We start from the raw sequence: 16,556 nt of genomic DNA, 5'->3' as shown, positions 1-16,556 counted from the left end.
GGACAGACACTCCTCCGCTCAGGGCCCTCCCAGACCTCACCCTGTGCATCTCTTCATCTGGCTGCTCATCTGTATCCTTTATCATATCCTTTAACAAAAAACATATGTGTTTCCTGGATTTTTGTGAGCTGCTCTATCAAATTAATTGAGCCCAAGGAGGGGGAACCTTTGGAATCTCCTGTTGATAGCCAATTGGCCAGAAGCACAGGAGATAACCTGAGTTTTCTGACTGGCATCTGAAGAGTGTGTGCACGCGCGTGCGCATGTGTGCGTGGTGGGGTTTAGTCTCGTGAGACTGAGTTCTTAACCTGTGAGATTCATACTGTCTCCAGGTAGACAGTGTCAGAACTGAGCTGAATTCTTGGACACACTGCTGGTGTCCGAGATTTGCTTGTTGGTGTGGGAAGAAACCTCCACACTTTTGGTGAAGTGTCAGAAGTGAAGAGCTTAGTAAAGGAGACTCCCAGGGAAGAAGCACGTGGCAAGGAAGAACTGGATTTCCCCTTACATGGTTGGAAAGCTGACTTTTTCCCATTTTGGCATCTAACATGTATGACGTGATGCACTCTTCTGGCACAGCCTGCATTTTAGTGAAAGGGAACAGACAATGAACACATGTAATTAAGTATAAATTATAGCACTTTGGTTAATGACAAGTGATGGAAAAAATGTAGAGTGGGTGAGGGAGATCTGGAGTTCAGGGAAGGTAGCTGCACATTTAAAACAAGCAGTCATGGTAGGCTTCAGAGAGAAGATGGTATTTGAGCAAAAACTTGGAGATGAGGGAGAGAAAGGCAAATAATCTGCTAGAAAGCCTTCTAAGCGCAGCGAGAGCCCTTTCAGAGCCCTTGAAGAGGATGTGCATCTGGTGCGTTCATAAACAGCGAGGCCAGTTTGGCTAAAGGAGGTGGGGGAGGGGCGGAGGATATAGTTCAGTGATAAAGTACTGGGTTCCATCACCAGTACCTCCATTAAAAAAAAAAAGCCAAAAAACTCCTAAAAAAAGAAAACTTTAAAAAAAGGTGATGGGGAGCAGGAGATGAGGTGAGAGAGGAAGGGGAGCAGGCAGGTGATACAGAGCTTGCTTTGAGGTCATATAACTTCGAGAGTAATGGGAGCCCTGGCTTCCCAGCAGAGGCTTTTAATTGTATCTTTGCCTAATGCATATTGATGGATATTATACAGTGTAATTCCTGCAAGAAATGGTCAGCATTTCTGTTTCTTTTGATTGTGGCTCACTGCTGATTCATTCAGGTGTCAACAGGCTCTGCTCGCAGTACAGGGCTTGCCACGGAGACGCACTTGTTGAAGGAATGAACAAATGAGGCGGGACCTCGATGTATGTCCTCTACCTACTGTTTCAACTTTATTGCCCCCATTCCCTTTCTCGACTGGGGTTCCATCAGCTGCCTGCTCTTTCAAGTATATATTTCTGCCTCTATCTTTGTTCACCACAATTCCCTCCCTTTGAAATGCTCTCCCCAAGCCTTCACATGATTTGATTCTATCTGCTGTGAAAGACCCAGGATAAGCTCCCCTTCCTTCAGGCAGATGCTCTAGATCTCCGGCCTTCGTTGTCTTTTCTGGGCTCCTAGAGCATCAGTCTTCTAAAACCTTTCATTGGTTTAATCTGTCGCGTTCGATAACTTTTTGGTGTTTATTTAAAAACCACTGTTGATACTCTTTCTACGTGTTAGGCAACGAATACATAAATGGTAGATTATTTCTCAGGGAGATACTTCTATCATTTTTGTTTTATAGAAGCTGACTGGATAAGAGAGTTCAGACTTGGCTGATCTCACGCAATCAGTAAACAGGGAGCGCATGGGGACAAGACCTAAGTTTTACCCCCAAACAAGCAGTAGGGATTTTCTCTCTTATCCACATAAGGTTTAACCCAGTATTTCCTTTCCGCGTCCAGTGAACTCCACCCTACGCCTTGTAAATCAAAAGCGGGCGCGGCCAGGGAAGCTTGTCCTTTGCGGGATGCCGTAGTGGCCCTCCCCCGGCTGCTCGGGTCTGGCCGACATGGCGGCCTCCGAGTCAGCGCCGGCTGGGAATCCAGGCACTGCGGAGGGCGAGGAGGAGACGATTCTCTACGACTTGCTGGTCAACACTGAGTGGCCCCCAGAGACAGAAGTACAGGTGAACCAGGCCCCTCCGGGGCTGCGGCCAGCTTGGCGCGGGCGCTGCACCGGCAGAGCCACGTAGCAGGAGCCACACAGGAGAGGGGAGCCGGGTGGGCGGGGGAGCAGGGCTCCGCGCTGGGGCGGTCGCCCTGGCAACGGCACAGCGGGCTCCGGGGGTCTGGGTCAGCTAAGTGGGGTTTCCTGGGTTTCCTCCTGGGCTCCAAATTCGGTTGTCGGGGGCGCGGAACCTCGGGCTCTGAGGCTTGTACCTTCCCACTCTGGTATCTGAGTTTTACCACCCGGTTCTTGGAGGGGAGGCACAGTATTGAACTTGAGGGTCCTCTACATACCTAGACTCTTGGTGGTCCCTCGCTAGGGCTGGCCAGGGCAGATCCTCATCTGCAGTGGGAGAACTTTCTAGGACCTTACAGCCATCTCAGCATCTGGCGGGGTGCCGTGGAGTGCATCATCGAACCTCTACTCCTACTTGGGCCTGAATCGCGCCGGTTCTTGTTTATTTAGTAAACAAGCATTTAATAAGTGTCTGCATGTGTCCGTCTCTGTCCCACATACAGTGCCAGGCGCTGGGCTTACAGAGGGGAATAACTTACTTGGTGCTTGCAGTCTAGAGGACGACGGTCTAGTAAATGTTTGTCACCACCTTCAGTAATAAGCGCTATTATAGCGGTGTGAGCAGAATGCCCCCGAGAGTGAAGATTTAGGAGCTACTGACCCGGGGTTGGGTTCTTTGCTAGAAAAGGCGATGTGGGGGTTGGTAATCTGAACTGGACCTTGGGGTTATTAGTTTCGTAGAGAGTGTCTCCCAGGCACAGGGTGAAAGTAAGAACCAGGAATCTGTATTTATTCAACAGAAATTTATTGAGAGCCTAACGTGTGCCAGTCACTGTTTTAAGCTCAGAAGATGCAGCAAGATCGAAAAGGACTTTCATTAAAGGTCATGGAGTCCAGCTCGTATGAATTCTTGTTTACTGGATTTTTTTTTTTTAAGTTTTTTGTTTAACTGGAGAGAGTACTCATTCTCCTGTGTCTCCTGTAAAGTTTGTAGTTTATCTTTAACCTTCTCACTGCAGTTTCTTCTTGTCTTGAGTAATTTATTTTGTAGGCTGGCAGAGATCCTCATATATTATTACTTTCAACTATCTACTTCGTTTCTGTTTGTCTTGAACAGTGAACATTTTGTAGGATCTGCAGCTAGGAAACTTGCTGGTGCCACTGGTTAGATAAGGCTAAGTTTCCATTCCTTAGCACTCACTGGTTAACTACAAGCATGTTTCAGAAGGCTTAACATTGTAAATTGATTAAAAAAAATAAGCACAGCCTCAGCTTACATTAAAACCTCGAAACCCTTTTTTTTTTGGTCTGGTTCTGTTGATTTCAACCAGACTACAAGCTCTTGGAAGACAGCTGTATCTGATTTATCTTTATATCCCTCCCCAGGACCAAGTTCTGTCTGCATGAGGTGGATGATCAGTTCATGTTTGTTGAATGAAATAACTTTCCTGTGATTTTAAGCCATCTCTGTCTGCACTTACTGGATGGCCATTGTCCCTTTCTTAATAGCACATTAGTGCATCTTAGTCACTGTGGTGCCTGGTACTGCCTATGCCATGTTTAGTCTATATTTAAGAAACTATTTAATGTATCAATTATATATCAGTGTGGACGTTGGTAGCATTTTCTCTCTGGATATATAACCAATATTCAATAAATTTGCCTCGAGGCTTGAGTTTATTAATTCACAGGACCACTTTTCCTGCAAGCAAAATTTGCTTTAGGCTTCTGTATCCCACCAAAACAGGGTGCTGAACTGGCGACTGGCGACCAGCGACCAGCGTGGTCTTTGCCCTCGACTTTTCACTGACGTTTTGATTTGGAAACGTCCGTTTTCAGTCCTTGTCCTCCCCTGCAAAATTCATCCTGGCAAATGCCTGTAACTCTGCCATGCTCACTTGCACTCCCACTGTTCCTAGTCCTGCTTCTCCTTGTTTTGCTTTTATCTAAAAGTAGTTTTTAAATACTGGTAACTTGTGTTTAGTACTCTGTTAGGAAAGAAATAATAACTTTACATATTGTGTAAGTGTTACTAGGAAATATTCAAATGTGTTTTTGGTTTTTGTTTTTCCATTTGCAGCCTAGAGGCACCCGAAAACATGGTGCATCCTTTATCATCACGAAAGCAATTAGGGGTAAGTATAGTTTATTTTTCTACATATAATGGTATAGTTAGCAGATAATTTTTCCCATTCATAACTGCTGTTTTAGGAAGTTTAGGAATTTGAAAATGTGTTCTTTTGACTTCTAATGTAGCACCTGATTAAAAGTGAATAGCATAAATGCTACCTAAGTTTTATTTTATAAAAAGTATTTTAACTATACATATGTGTCTACTTGTAAATATACATGTATGTGTGTACACACACACATAAATGTATACGTATGTTTATACACACACGCATTTTTAATGCAGCTTAAAGTATGGCCTGAGTTTAACCGTTACTGATGTATCCTAGAAGAAATGAAGAAAATCAAACCCACTGTGACTCTCAGAGAGTCTACAAACGCTGAAGGTGAAGGAAAGACAGTGACAGACCATTTTAAGTGGTTTACATTGATGTTTCAGGGACATCTGGTCGGAGTTATTCAAATTACAGATTTGATTAACCAGGGTAGTTGTTTAACTCCTGACAGACTTTACATATGAGCTCATAGGATCTGAGGAAGTACTGAGCACTAGATGCCTTAAGCAGGTGTTTTGATGGCTGTATGTATGTTAATTGATGTAATCCTTTACCAGACCAGCAAAGTGTAGGTGATGATAAGAATTTATACTTTTAGATGAGGAAACTTGCCTGGGGTCATTCATCTGGAATTTGACTACATGTCTTTCTGACTCCAAAGCCCATTCTTATTATACCAGGGTATTTCAGCTACTTATAGAGTGAAAATTCAGTTTCAAAAGAGTTGAGTACCTGAAATTAATTATAATTGTATCTCCTGGTACAAGAAGCAGCTGCATAATTCAATTTCATTATCACAAATGTGAAATTTTGAAAATTTAGAAAATATACACAAGTAATAAAAATAATTGTACAAAGTTTACAGAATATAAATAACCACAAATTAGAATAAATCTTCATTTTACCACCCAGAGATAATCTCTTATCCTTCAGACCTTTTGCTGTTGACTTCGTAACTTCATAACTGTGTAAACATGTTCACACATACATGTATGTTTTAAATGGGATCGTATAAAACATTACTTGTCAATAGAATTTCCCACGGACTTCCTCATTTTAAGCATCATTATTTTTTAAGTTTTTGCTATAAAGTGTAAAATGATACCTTAATCTTTATATAAGTACTTTGGTTTTAATGGGTGATTACTTTGACTTCTACTCTGTGATTTTATTAAAACCTCTTAGGTGAAATTTGGCATCTCAAACCACTGTAACTTGTACTATTAGGAAATGCTTCAAAGTTTTGAATAACACAAACTTGGGACTTAATAGAACAAATATAGGATCTTGTAAAAGTTAGTAGTGTATATTAGATTATATTTATTCTCTTCAGGAGTTGTGCCATGTTTTGTTTTGTAATGACTCAGTCTACAGTGTATTTTTATTATTTACTCTCAATAAATCTAAAATTGCAAATGATTCCTCAAGAATAGCTCATTCATATTTGGCTTTGCTGTTTCTTTTTATTACAGACCGTTTATTATTTTTACGCCAATATATCTGGTACAGGTGAGTCATCCCTTCTCTGTGCATCAGAGAAGGTTCGTTAGGTTTCAGTTCTCGGCTGCTTTTTAATTCTTTTGTGTGTTAAGTATGTTTTTAGGCCTGGTGCTAATTTTCAGCTATAAAAGGAACAATTATGAAATGATTATTCTGACCAAGGATACAATTCGGCTTTTAGATACATGTGTAGGAATTGTTTTATAGAACTGTTTACAGCAGATTCCTTTTTCCTTAAGGACGTCTAATCTTAAGAGCTCTAGAGATAATATAGTTTTAGTTCCATAAAAAAGACCTTTGGTTCTTCTTTGGGGTTAGCTCCTTTGCTTTTCTGCTGTTACTGTGTGTGTGTGTGTGTGTGTGTGTGTGTGTGTGTGTATGTTTGTATGTGTATAAATTAAATTTCTGATTTAATTTTGTCTTAACTTTGGGGAGTGTGGGTTGTGATGGAGTAGAGAATAGAGTGGGGGAGAAGGTGGTAGTGGGGAGAGGTGTGGAGGAGGTAGGCTGCTTTTCCTGGGCTCACCAGGCTGCGCATGCTAGTGCTGAACCCCTTCGGATAGGGATGGCAGAAAACGTCGGTTGCGGTTGCTTCTTGACAGTAAGTCCTGTTGTTACTTATTGAGAAGGAGGACTTGCAAGAGCCCCTCTGTGACAAGCCTTGTCCTGTGTGACATCACCTTAAGGTGAGGCGTCGGGAGGTATTTCTCCCAGGAAGCCCTTCGCCTGCGTTGGCCACGTCGCTCAGTGTGCAGGTTGGGAACTCACCGCGGGATGATTATCTAGTCTTCTCCATGTTACGTTTCTTTCGAAAAACTTGTAGTTCAGTTTTCTGCTCTTGAGTTTTATGGTCATTATACCTAAAGGTTTTGGGGCCAATGTTTGTTTCAAGTGACTTTTTCTTTTTGTTTTTTTTTTCTTTCAATTATGAGAGTTATAGACAATAGTATGATGAACCTCCTGTGGTTTGTATCTTTATCTGAGTTAAAGTGGTTGTTGCTCTTCTGCCGTATTTGCTTCAGAGAGCCCTTTTTTTTTCATGCAAAATGTTACAGCTCAGGTCCACTCCTCACCCTCACCCATACCGCTTCTGCCCCTCCTCCCTTCCCCTCCAGAGGAAATTACTGTCCTCATGTTGATTGCATCATTCATGTGTATGTTTCTGATCTTTATTATATCTGTATCTATCCCATGGCATTAAATATTTTGTATTTTAAAAAATGAACATAAATATACTGAATATATATTACTAATTTTTAAAAATCTTATTTTGTGTTTTCTAATTTCTGTAGTGTGGTTTTTTTCCTATTTCTTCCCCTGTCAAATTATTTCTTTATTCTTCTTTTCCACCTGGTTTCTTGATTTCTTCATGTGTTACCCCTTTAATTTGTTTTATCTGGTTCACATATGGTGGATCGTTCCCTCGTGTCTTTTGTGAATGGTGCTATTGTGACCTTCTGCTTGGGAATCTTGCATCACGTGAGTGAAACTGCAGTCCAGCCTTGCATATAGTAAACACTTGAGGTTTTGATTTTCCACAGGACGATTCATTCCCATCCCCCCACAGATCAGGATTCCAGGCAGAGATGGGATTCCTGTAAGCCTCCCTGGGCCCTGGGGAGGTCTGTCTAGTTCTTTCACTGATAGTGCAGTCACGTGAGGGTCCTGGCCTTCGCAGGAGTCTCTCGTCCAACTCCTGTCCTTCGTGTGGCCCACAGCTCATTTCCTACCCAGGTGTTAACTCTTGTGTTGCATTCTTCTTCCTCCCTTTGTCCTGGACCCAATTCTGACTTTCAGTTTTGTTTTCATTTGTAGTTCTTGGAGATTTCTCTTTCTTTCTCTTGAGTGTGGGTGTACACTAGAATTTGTGTTTGTGAGTTGAGCCAGAATTTCTAGGTGTGCATTGCAGGAAGGGTCTCTTCTAAGCTCACTCTGCTCTGTTTCTGGCACCCTCAGTATCTTTTCCTTAGAAGGAACATTAAATTCATGTCATTGAGCACATCACCATGTTTTTCTGTAGAGAAGTGAATGTGGTCAAATTTCAGATATCCAATAAGTGACTTTAGGTTTTGGGTTTGCTGGTATTCACTTTTTATATTCTAATGGAAAAAAATCCCTGTTGCTTGCTATAGGTCTATGCTGTTTATAATATTTACCTACTTACATGTAGTTTTCATGATTAGATTTTAAGTTAGCTAATGTGTTATGATTTCAGCCCTGCACCTTTTTTGCTCCCTGATGGACTGGTTCGCTTGGTTAATAAACAGATAAACTGGCATTTGGTGCTTGCAAGGTAAGGATGTATAAAATTCATGTAATGTTCCTCTACCTGGATTAGCATTCAAAATCCATTATAGATATTAATTTTGGGGTCCATATGGCTTGCAGTCTTGTTTTTTTTTTTTTAAGGTGGGGGAGGAGGGTAATTAGATTTGTTTATTTTTATTTACTTATTTATATACTTAATGGAGATACTGGGGATTGAACCCAGGACCTTGTGCATACTAAGCAGACACTGTACCACTGAGTTATACCCCTAGCCTTGATTTTTATTGTATATAAATTGCCTTTGTCACACATGATTAGTATTGTTTAAATGTGTTCATTTAATTTAACTGTATTTAATTGTTCTTTTGTACCTATATACTCATCTAATTATAAGACCAAAAGTTGGATAATTAAAAGATGTGAAAAAATTTAAAAATGATTTGAACTTCTTAAAATAATCCCATCTATGTTGAATATGGCTACAAATATTCACATAGGTTTTTGTTTCTCATTCTGCCCCATGACAGCAATGGGAAACTTCTGGCTGCTGTTCAAGATCAGTGTGTGGAGATCAGGTAACTGTTAATATTATTCATATTAAAAAATTTCCCTTGAGAAAAGTTTTCCTTCATTTATGGGAACTAAGATTCTTTTTTTTAAATTTTAAGTGTGGTTGATGTACAATAACTAAGAATTTTCAAGGGATTATGTGACTATTAACTCACATGCTGTTTTAGCCTTCTGTTTGTGAAGTTTCTTCTCCCATTTATCCAACTAGAACTGAACCCCTCAACATCTTGGGGAGTAGACAGAGAGTTTGCCCCCACTGGGGCACCGACTTCAGATCAGGAGTCTCAGTGATCCTTCTCAAAACCATCAGGTTAGAAATGATTGGCAGTAATGACAGCCTTTCATAACTTCAGTACTTCATCTGGATGCCTTTAATAGGCAGGGCCTTCTTTTCTAACAGCAACGTTGAGCATCAAGTTGATACAGTATATGAACTGATACTAGTCATAGAAATGGGCTGGCTAGTACTTCCTACCCCATTGGCTGCAGTGATGTGAAAAGTATCTTTTGAGAAATGCGCTCATTGGGTGACTTCTTTGTGAGCAGCAGAAAATAGTCAAAATTTCCATCTCTTTCCCATGAAATGAGAACATTAACAGAATGATTTTAGGTCTTAGGGTTGGAATATGTATTTGGGGATGGGGTTGATATTTAGGCTTGTCAAGGAGGCTTTGACCAAGGGTTTCTGGAACTTGTTAATAAAATTGTGATGAAAAGGAAAAAAAAGTGACTTATAAAAGAATTTGCTACTGGATTGTTAGCATATAAAATAATATTTATAAAACTTATATCCAGCCGTCTAGGAATTCACTCCTACATTTGAGATTAAGTGGTAAGGGAAGATTTCTGGGCAACAGAAGTGATGCTTGTCAAGATTTTAGTAACCTGGCCTGTAGTTTGCAAAAGCTTTGTAACTTAGTATATCTAAAGACTCTTATCTGGTGAAGAGTCACCTTTATCAGGAAGCCTTTCAGGAACACGTTCAGAGTGGATCCCCCTTCCCCTCATTGGTTAGGTGCTGATTCTCTATGCTCCTATAATAATCAACACATTATTATACTTAATGATAAGGTTATGCTAATAATGTTGGGCACTGTTGTGTTTTACATGTGTTAACTCCCTCGTGAAGAACCCCTGTGAAGTGGGTACAACTATTTTTCTCTGTTTTAGAAATGAGGAAGCTGGCAAAATGCGGTTAAGTAACTTGCCCAAGGATTTGGAATCAGCCATCCTAGCTTCAGTGTTCATGCTCTTATCTACAAATCTGTGCTACCTTTTGATCATGTCACATATATACCTGTATGTTTGCACGTGGGTTTCCTCCAGTGTATTTAGGTATATATCCACTGCTGTGCATAATTCCAGGGGATGCCATTTGCTTAAAACTCATGTGAATGGCATGTGAAGTCCGCAGCTCCAGTTACACTGAATGTTCCTTGAAGGCATGGACTGTCCTTTTTCCGTAGCACTTTTATATTTTCTTGCACGTGGTAGGTGTCTAATTTATGTTTGATCAGTAAGTGGCGTGTTTGCAAGTGGGATGGGGAAGTAGATGCTGGGAGGGCATTACAGGGCGTAGCCCACTGACTTGCTCACAGCTGGCACTTGGTTGCTTTTGTTCAATAAATATAGACAAACAAAATTACTTTTCAGTAACCTGAAGGGAAGTGTCTTTAAGCAAAGATGTGGAAGAGTCCACAAAGGAAAAGGGCAAGGTAGATCCTTGAAGTAAACGCTATGAATGGTGGCTGTGCCTGAGTTTTTAAGACATTTGTTCTCACTACTCCACGTGCGTCTTTACTCCAGTGAAGAGCGTGTACAATCCAAGATTGCCTTCCGTGGCAGTAGTTGTAGGCACCCAGTACTCAGTAAATATTTGTTGATTGGATTAGAATATGAAAGATAATTCTAGTATCTGGGGTTATTATTCGATATTAGAAAGCAGTTATAAATAGGAAATGGTCTTTGTGAAAAAATGCAAGGCTGAAACACACTCGTTTTAGGAGACAGCTCTGCCTTTTGCAGGATAGGGCTGGGGCTGCTGTTCCCCCACTTTAGTTTTGTAGTGAATGCAAGTGACTCTGATCACTTGCTCTAATATGGCATACTTAACCTGCTTGTGTGTGGTGTGCACGTGGATGAAAAACGACTTGTGAATTGCTACTTTAATTTATAATTTGGTGGTAGTTGTGGATTATAAGTGGCTAATGTATGTTTCCTTTTTCCTAAAGAGTGAGTAATAATAGTTTCTTATGATTATGGGCTGTTATAAATATGGGAACTAATTAGAAACCGTCACAGAACACAACAAAAAAGCATTAAAATAGTAGACTCATAAAAAAGGCACCCTCTTCCTCCAGTAAATTCTGTGAAGTTTTGACAGAACAGATTTATGTCTCCCTCCCTCCCCTTTTCCAGCAAAAAGAACAACTATTATTTATGAATATATTAAAGATGAAAGTAATGAAAATTTACTTAGGTCTCATTCATGCTAATTTATATGTAATATCTCATTTAATCTTTTCCCTAAGTTGTGAAGCTATTACTTGGCCTACTTTATTGAAAGGAAAATGAAATCAAATTGGATATTTTGTCTAGGTTACACATAGAGAGGGTTTAAATCAGGTCAGTTTTACTTCAAAGACCATGTCCTTTCTGCTCGATTCCACTTGGAGGCTGAATAGTTCAATTTCTTGAGGAAATTTATTTCCATATTTATACCTGATTTTTGTTATAACATAATATTTTAATAAATGACTAAAAATCTTAGAGTCTTTAAAATTTGTTTTATAAGTAATGCTTAGTCATTTTACAAATATTAGAAAATATAGTTAAGTATTTATGAAAGAAGTACAAGTTTTACTATCCAGAGTGTCTACTATTAATATTTTGGTATATGGTTCTTTGAAACTATTCTGTGTGTGTAACATATTTACATATAGGTAGTAAAATGATACTGTACATTCTATTTGATGCCTTTTTCTTGATAAATTTTGAAAATTAATATGTTGTCAGCATCTTTCCATGTAGTAATTGCATAATATTCATTGAGATTATATAGTAAAATCTAATACTTAATCACTTTATGTTGGCTATACTTTTCTCTTTCATAAATTAGGCTGCATTAATTTCCTTGATATCTGTGTGTATCTGTAATTATTCCCCAGGGATAACTTTACAGAACTTAAATTGCTGGATCAAATACTAAGGACATGAAAGCTTTGGATAATTGTCACAATTTTTTTCTAGAAGGTTTATCAATTTTCACTTTTGAAGATATAATTATTAGACTACTTTGGTATATATTTTAAGATTGCAGATTTTAAATAGGTCACTGATATAAATATGATCACCTTCTATTTGACTTATTAAAACAAGACTTTTTTTTCCTAAGTGATTAAACTTTGTAATATGATGTAGACCAGTGGTTCTTAACCAGGATCAATCTATGGAGCTTAAAAAACATACATATTTTTGTTGGGCCCTATCTCAGATTCACTGGACCAGAGCCTTTGGGGATGGGGTCCAGTCATCTCTATTGTATTAAAAGACCGTGCTTAAAATCAGTTATGCTTGTATCACTGTATTCCTAGTGTAGCTTTGTCCCTAGTGAAATACGAAGGTTGGAAGAAAACTTTGTCACCCATGAAGGAGTCTTGAGGCACAAAACTATCTGTGTGAGAGAAGGAATGATTTAATGTTGTCTAAAGAAGTTGCCTGCTCTACAAGTGTTTGTGGTGACATACTATTATAGAGTACTGTTGTTATGGCAAAACTGTTGTCTTAATTTTACACATTTTGCAGGTCTGCAAAAGACGATTTTACGTCTATTATTGGGAAATGTCAAGGTAAGAGTTTCCAAAATCTTTTAAAAATGAAAAATTCAAATCTGCAGCAGTTAACAATATTTCTTCAAAGTCAGAATAGGTATTAAGCAAGTATTTATTAACAAAGATTATTATTACTTTATTAAAATAGTTTTAAAACATCTTAATTGATTTTTCTTAAGTGTTTTGCTCTAAGATGTGAATTTTGGAGAGGTTTGAAATTGAAACTGTTTTAAAAAAATCTAAGCCAGTTTTGGGATAAAGAATTGGTAAGTGTATACAGTCTTTTATTTTGAATTCAGTGCAGAAAAGAATTTATAGATAGGTAAACAGTTGGTCAGATATAGACTAGTAAATATAGTCTGGGATTTGATCAGTTTTTGATATATGATTCAGCAAAAGTTTCCTGAGTATTATTTATGTGTATGAACCATTTTTCTGGGTCTTAGGGATATGATTGTGAGCAAAAATGCATGGTCCCTTACCTCATGAGTCATGTAGACACTCAAGTATATACTTACAGACTTTGACAAATCTGATGAAGGAAAAACGGAGTGAGCGTTTAACTAGGGGTGTGAGATGATGTTGTTGAGAAAGTGACTTTCAGAAAGCAACCTTAATGAGTAGAAGGTAGAAGATGGGGGAGTGTTTCAATTTGAGGGAGCAGTGTGTGAAAAGGCAGGGGGAACTGTACGGGAGGAAGATAATTAAGAGGGTGTTGACAGGTAAGTGCATCTATTACCTACATTTTATTTACAGGGCCTGCAGTTCCATTTGTCTGACCTCGTGTTGGTTTAACAGTGTTAAACTGTTGTAGGACTCACAATGATCATAATCACGGTCACTGGGATGATGACAAACATTTATGGTGCCCTTACTGTGTGCCAGGCACTGTATTTAATGCTTTACATGCATTTTCTCCTCGACTGAAGGAACATGGTATGCGTATTTTATCTTAAGGCAGCATTAGGATGACATAAATAATCGAAGTGAAAGAGCTCAGAGCAGGGAGGCCTTGGTAGTTGTGAAACTGGCAAAATCGTGCCAGTGCTGAGGACTCTCCCCGGCTGCTCTTAAGCTTCTGGTCCAGTGTGCCATTAGTGGCCACGGGCTGGTTTCCTTCTCATTTGTCTCATTCTCAGCTGTCCAGGTGTGTTCAGAAGATTAAAGATCGATGGTTTAAATAATGTTTTGAGTCCCATAGGAATGGCAATATTAATTCTATTAGTGTGTCAGAATCATTATTCTTACACAATTCCATGTATACTAGTAGATAAAGTAGTAATAAAGTTCTTGTGGAGTTGTTTTTACATATAGTGTGTAACTTAAAGGCAAATGTGAAACTTCCTACATATTTACATAAATTTACCTCCCCTTCTTATAATCTGCTCCTTCTATTACCTGGAGTACACTGTTATCTCAGTGCCCAGGTTAGTGGTACCATTGTCTGTACCAAGCCAGAAATCTAGACATCTTCTCTTCTTTTTCCTTCTCTCCTTTCCCTCTTTTCTTTCATCCACAAATACTTACTTAGTTGCCACTCTGTGCCAGGCACTGTGGTCCTAGGCACTATGTATATGGTGAGGAATAAGATACGGGTTACCTAGATTTATAGTCCGTCAGGGAAGAGAGAGAGAAGTAACTCATTGCACTTATACTGATACAGTGGAGAAGCCTCAGCCTAACTTCGCCACAACCTGGGCGTCTGTGTAAATGGCTCTTGCTTCCTGCTTGTGTACGTCAGTTACCACAGCCCTAGCTCAGGCTCCTAACACTTTTTCACTTGGTTTCTTGCAACAGTCTCCTGACAAGGCTTTCTTCTGTATGTTCTTCACTAACCCATCCTTTACACTGCTTGTCAGATTGATCGTCTTTCAATGAGGATTCTATCAAGGTGACCCTTCAAGTCTGGCTCTACTGCTTTCTAGGTAGTAATCTTGGACAAGTCACTTTACCTCTCTGAGCCTCAGTTGTCTATAATATGGGCATGATCTTACAGATCGGGTTGTGGAAAAATGATGTGAGCTGATATACATGTAAAGCTCTTAGCATAATGTCTGACATACTGAGTACTTAGGAGTCATTAAGCTGTTATCAGTCACCACTACTAGTGTTATTATTCTGCCTAAAACCTTTCAATTGTTCACCGTTGACTGTAGAATGCAGTTCATATTTTCTAGTTCAGGACACGAGACCTTCCAGAGTCTGCCTGCCTGTTCTGTAAGGTGGCTCTGCCGTGTGTCCTGTGTTCTGGGACAGAGTAGCTTACAGTTTCCCAGCCCCATAGTGCTTTCCATGCTTAGTACAGATAGCTCCTTTAGCCTAGGTGCTCCCACCTTTGTATTTAATTAGTCCTGCATGTTTTAGGTCAAGCATTAGCTTTTTTGGGAAACCTTTTTTCCATACTCTCTTCTTCATAAATTATGCATCTTAATGTTTCTGTAGTACTTTTTGTACCAGTATCACTACACCTAGCCTTATCTACTTTCTTTTTTTAATTGTTGACTTGCTTGTCTGATTCCTAATTAGATAGTAAATTCTTTGAAGGGAGGGCTCCTGCCTCACTCAACTTTTTTTTTTTTTAAATTTCTAGTGCCACTAGTAAGAATATAACTTTTGATCATATCCAAGTGGATATTTGCTTATTTCTTCTGAGTTAATTTTAGAAATTCATGAGTGTGTATATATATAGGTATATAATATATACATTTTGTATTATATACTCATATATAAGTTTATGAATTGTCATATTCATATTTTTTATTCCTGTTGTACACAAATGTGTACACAGACTGCAACTGGAACAATAAGTGTAGATAAAAAGCCATGTTTGCTTAGTATCCTTTTGAGAATAGTAGAAGGGGAGTAGTTTTTGTGAAATCTTAAACTTGGGACTCTAGCATTTTCTGAATTTGCTTCCTATGCTTTCTTCACCAACACTTATGGAAATAGACCAGGCTTGCCTTAAATAATGTATGAGGATCAGTAAGTTCCCAGAAGAGTAATTTGGGGGTATTCAATTGCCTTTTTCCCCGTGCTTCCCTTTTGTTGGATGAGGGCTTAGGGAGCCTGTGGTGGGCTTCGAGAAAGGATGCTCAGAATGTTGGAGTAATTCAGACATACAGGGCCCTTTGAGCTTTGACACTAGACTCCTGCTCTGAGCCAGTAAGTAAATTGAGAAGTCTATAAGTTAACATGACAGTAGGAAGCTTAACCCTTTTGTATTTCATACAGATTGTAATATTTGTTAGAGCTTTTACTGTGTACAGTTAATGTGGTAGTATGAATGAGATAATAATGCTTTGAGAACTGATGTTTTATTTTGTTGGCTTCTGAATGTATAAATTGATGACTTTAATGCTGCATTAATGGCATCTTTCCGTTTCATATAATGTGAGGTAATAATCATTTGCTTATTATCTGACTCATCTTGATGGGAATAACTCTCATATGCCAAGTGATATTTCCTGTGTACGCCTGGAGAGAAGGAGCCAGATTGTTGTTAATGCGTTTTTGAAACTACGTATTGTAGAGTCTGCAAACTAAGATAGGAGCTATTTGATTCCGCTTTGGTATTTTTCAGTTAAAATGTATGCTATTTGAGAATGTTCTAAATGTGGATTACAACTTGTTTTGGCTGTGTTTGCCAGGCCATAGATAGTAATTTCGTCTTCTCCTTCTGTCTTGAATAGTGACCTGAAAGTAGCACATGGAATTGTATATTTTTAGAGCTGTACTGTGTTCATCAGGAGAGTTTCCTCCTGTTTCTGGTTTTGAGATCCCATAAATCAGAGCGTCCTAATGCTAAGCAGCAGCTTGCCTCTTGTAGATGTGCTAAGGTCCCATCAGCCCTCCAGTGGTCCGATTGCCCTGTGACAGCACAGGCTCAGACTTGTTGCCTCCTGTTTCCAGCAGCCTCATCAATTTACCCATAGCGCCATACAAGCATAATATTCGGTGTGTCTTGACATGAAAAAGGCTGAGAAGCATAGCCTGTTGGAAGC

General features: G+C 39.2%; 1 protein-coding gene across 1 annotated transcript in view; it reads left to right on the top strand.

Annotated features, from left to right (window-relative positions):
• The first annotated feature begins 1,990 nt into the window (after positions 1 to 1,990).
• Positions 1,991 to 16,556, top strand: part of NBAS (NBAS subunit of NRZ tethering complex) — a 277,415-nt gene continuing 262,849 nt past the window's right edge. Inside the window, exons 1-6 of the mRNA XM_010947343.3 lie at positions 1,991 to 2,145; positions 4,282 to 4,336; positions 5,860 to 5,896; positions 8,103 to 8,180; positions 8,683 to 8,730; positions 12,530 to 12,573. Of these exons, the coding sequence (XP_010945645.2) occupies positions 2,029 to 2,145; positions 4,282 to 4,336; positions 5,860 to 5,896; positions 8,103 to 8,180; positions 8,683 to 8,730; positions 12,530 to 12,573 (379 nt within the window). The 5' untranslated portion in view covers positions 1,991 to 2,028. The remainder of the gene's footprint in view (positions 2,146 to 4,281; positions 4,337 to 5,859; positions 5,897 to 8,102; positions 8,181 to 8,682; positions 8,731 to 12,529; positions 12,574 to 16,556) is intronic.

Source organism: Camelus bactrianus, chromosome 15 (assembly GCF_048773025.1).
Source record: "Camelus bactrianus isolate YW-2024 breed Bactrian camel chromosome 15, ASM4877302v1, whole genome shotgun sequence".
NCBI classification, from domain to species: Eukaryota; Metazoa; Chordata; class Mammalia; order Artiodactyla; family Camelidae; genus Camelus; species Camelus bactrianus.
Note: the sequence above shows the minus strand (reverse complement) of the source record. Positions and strands in the feature narration are given on the sequence as shown.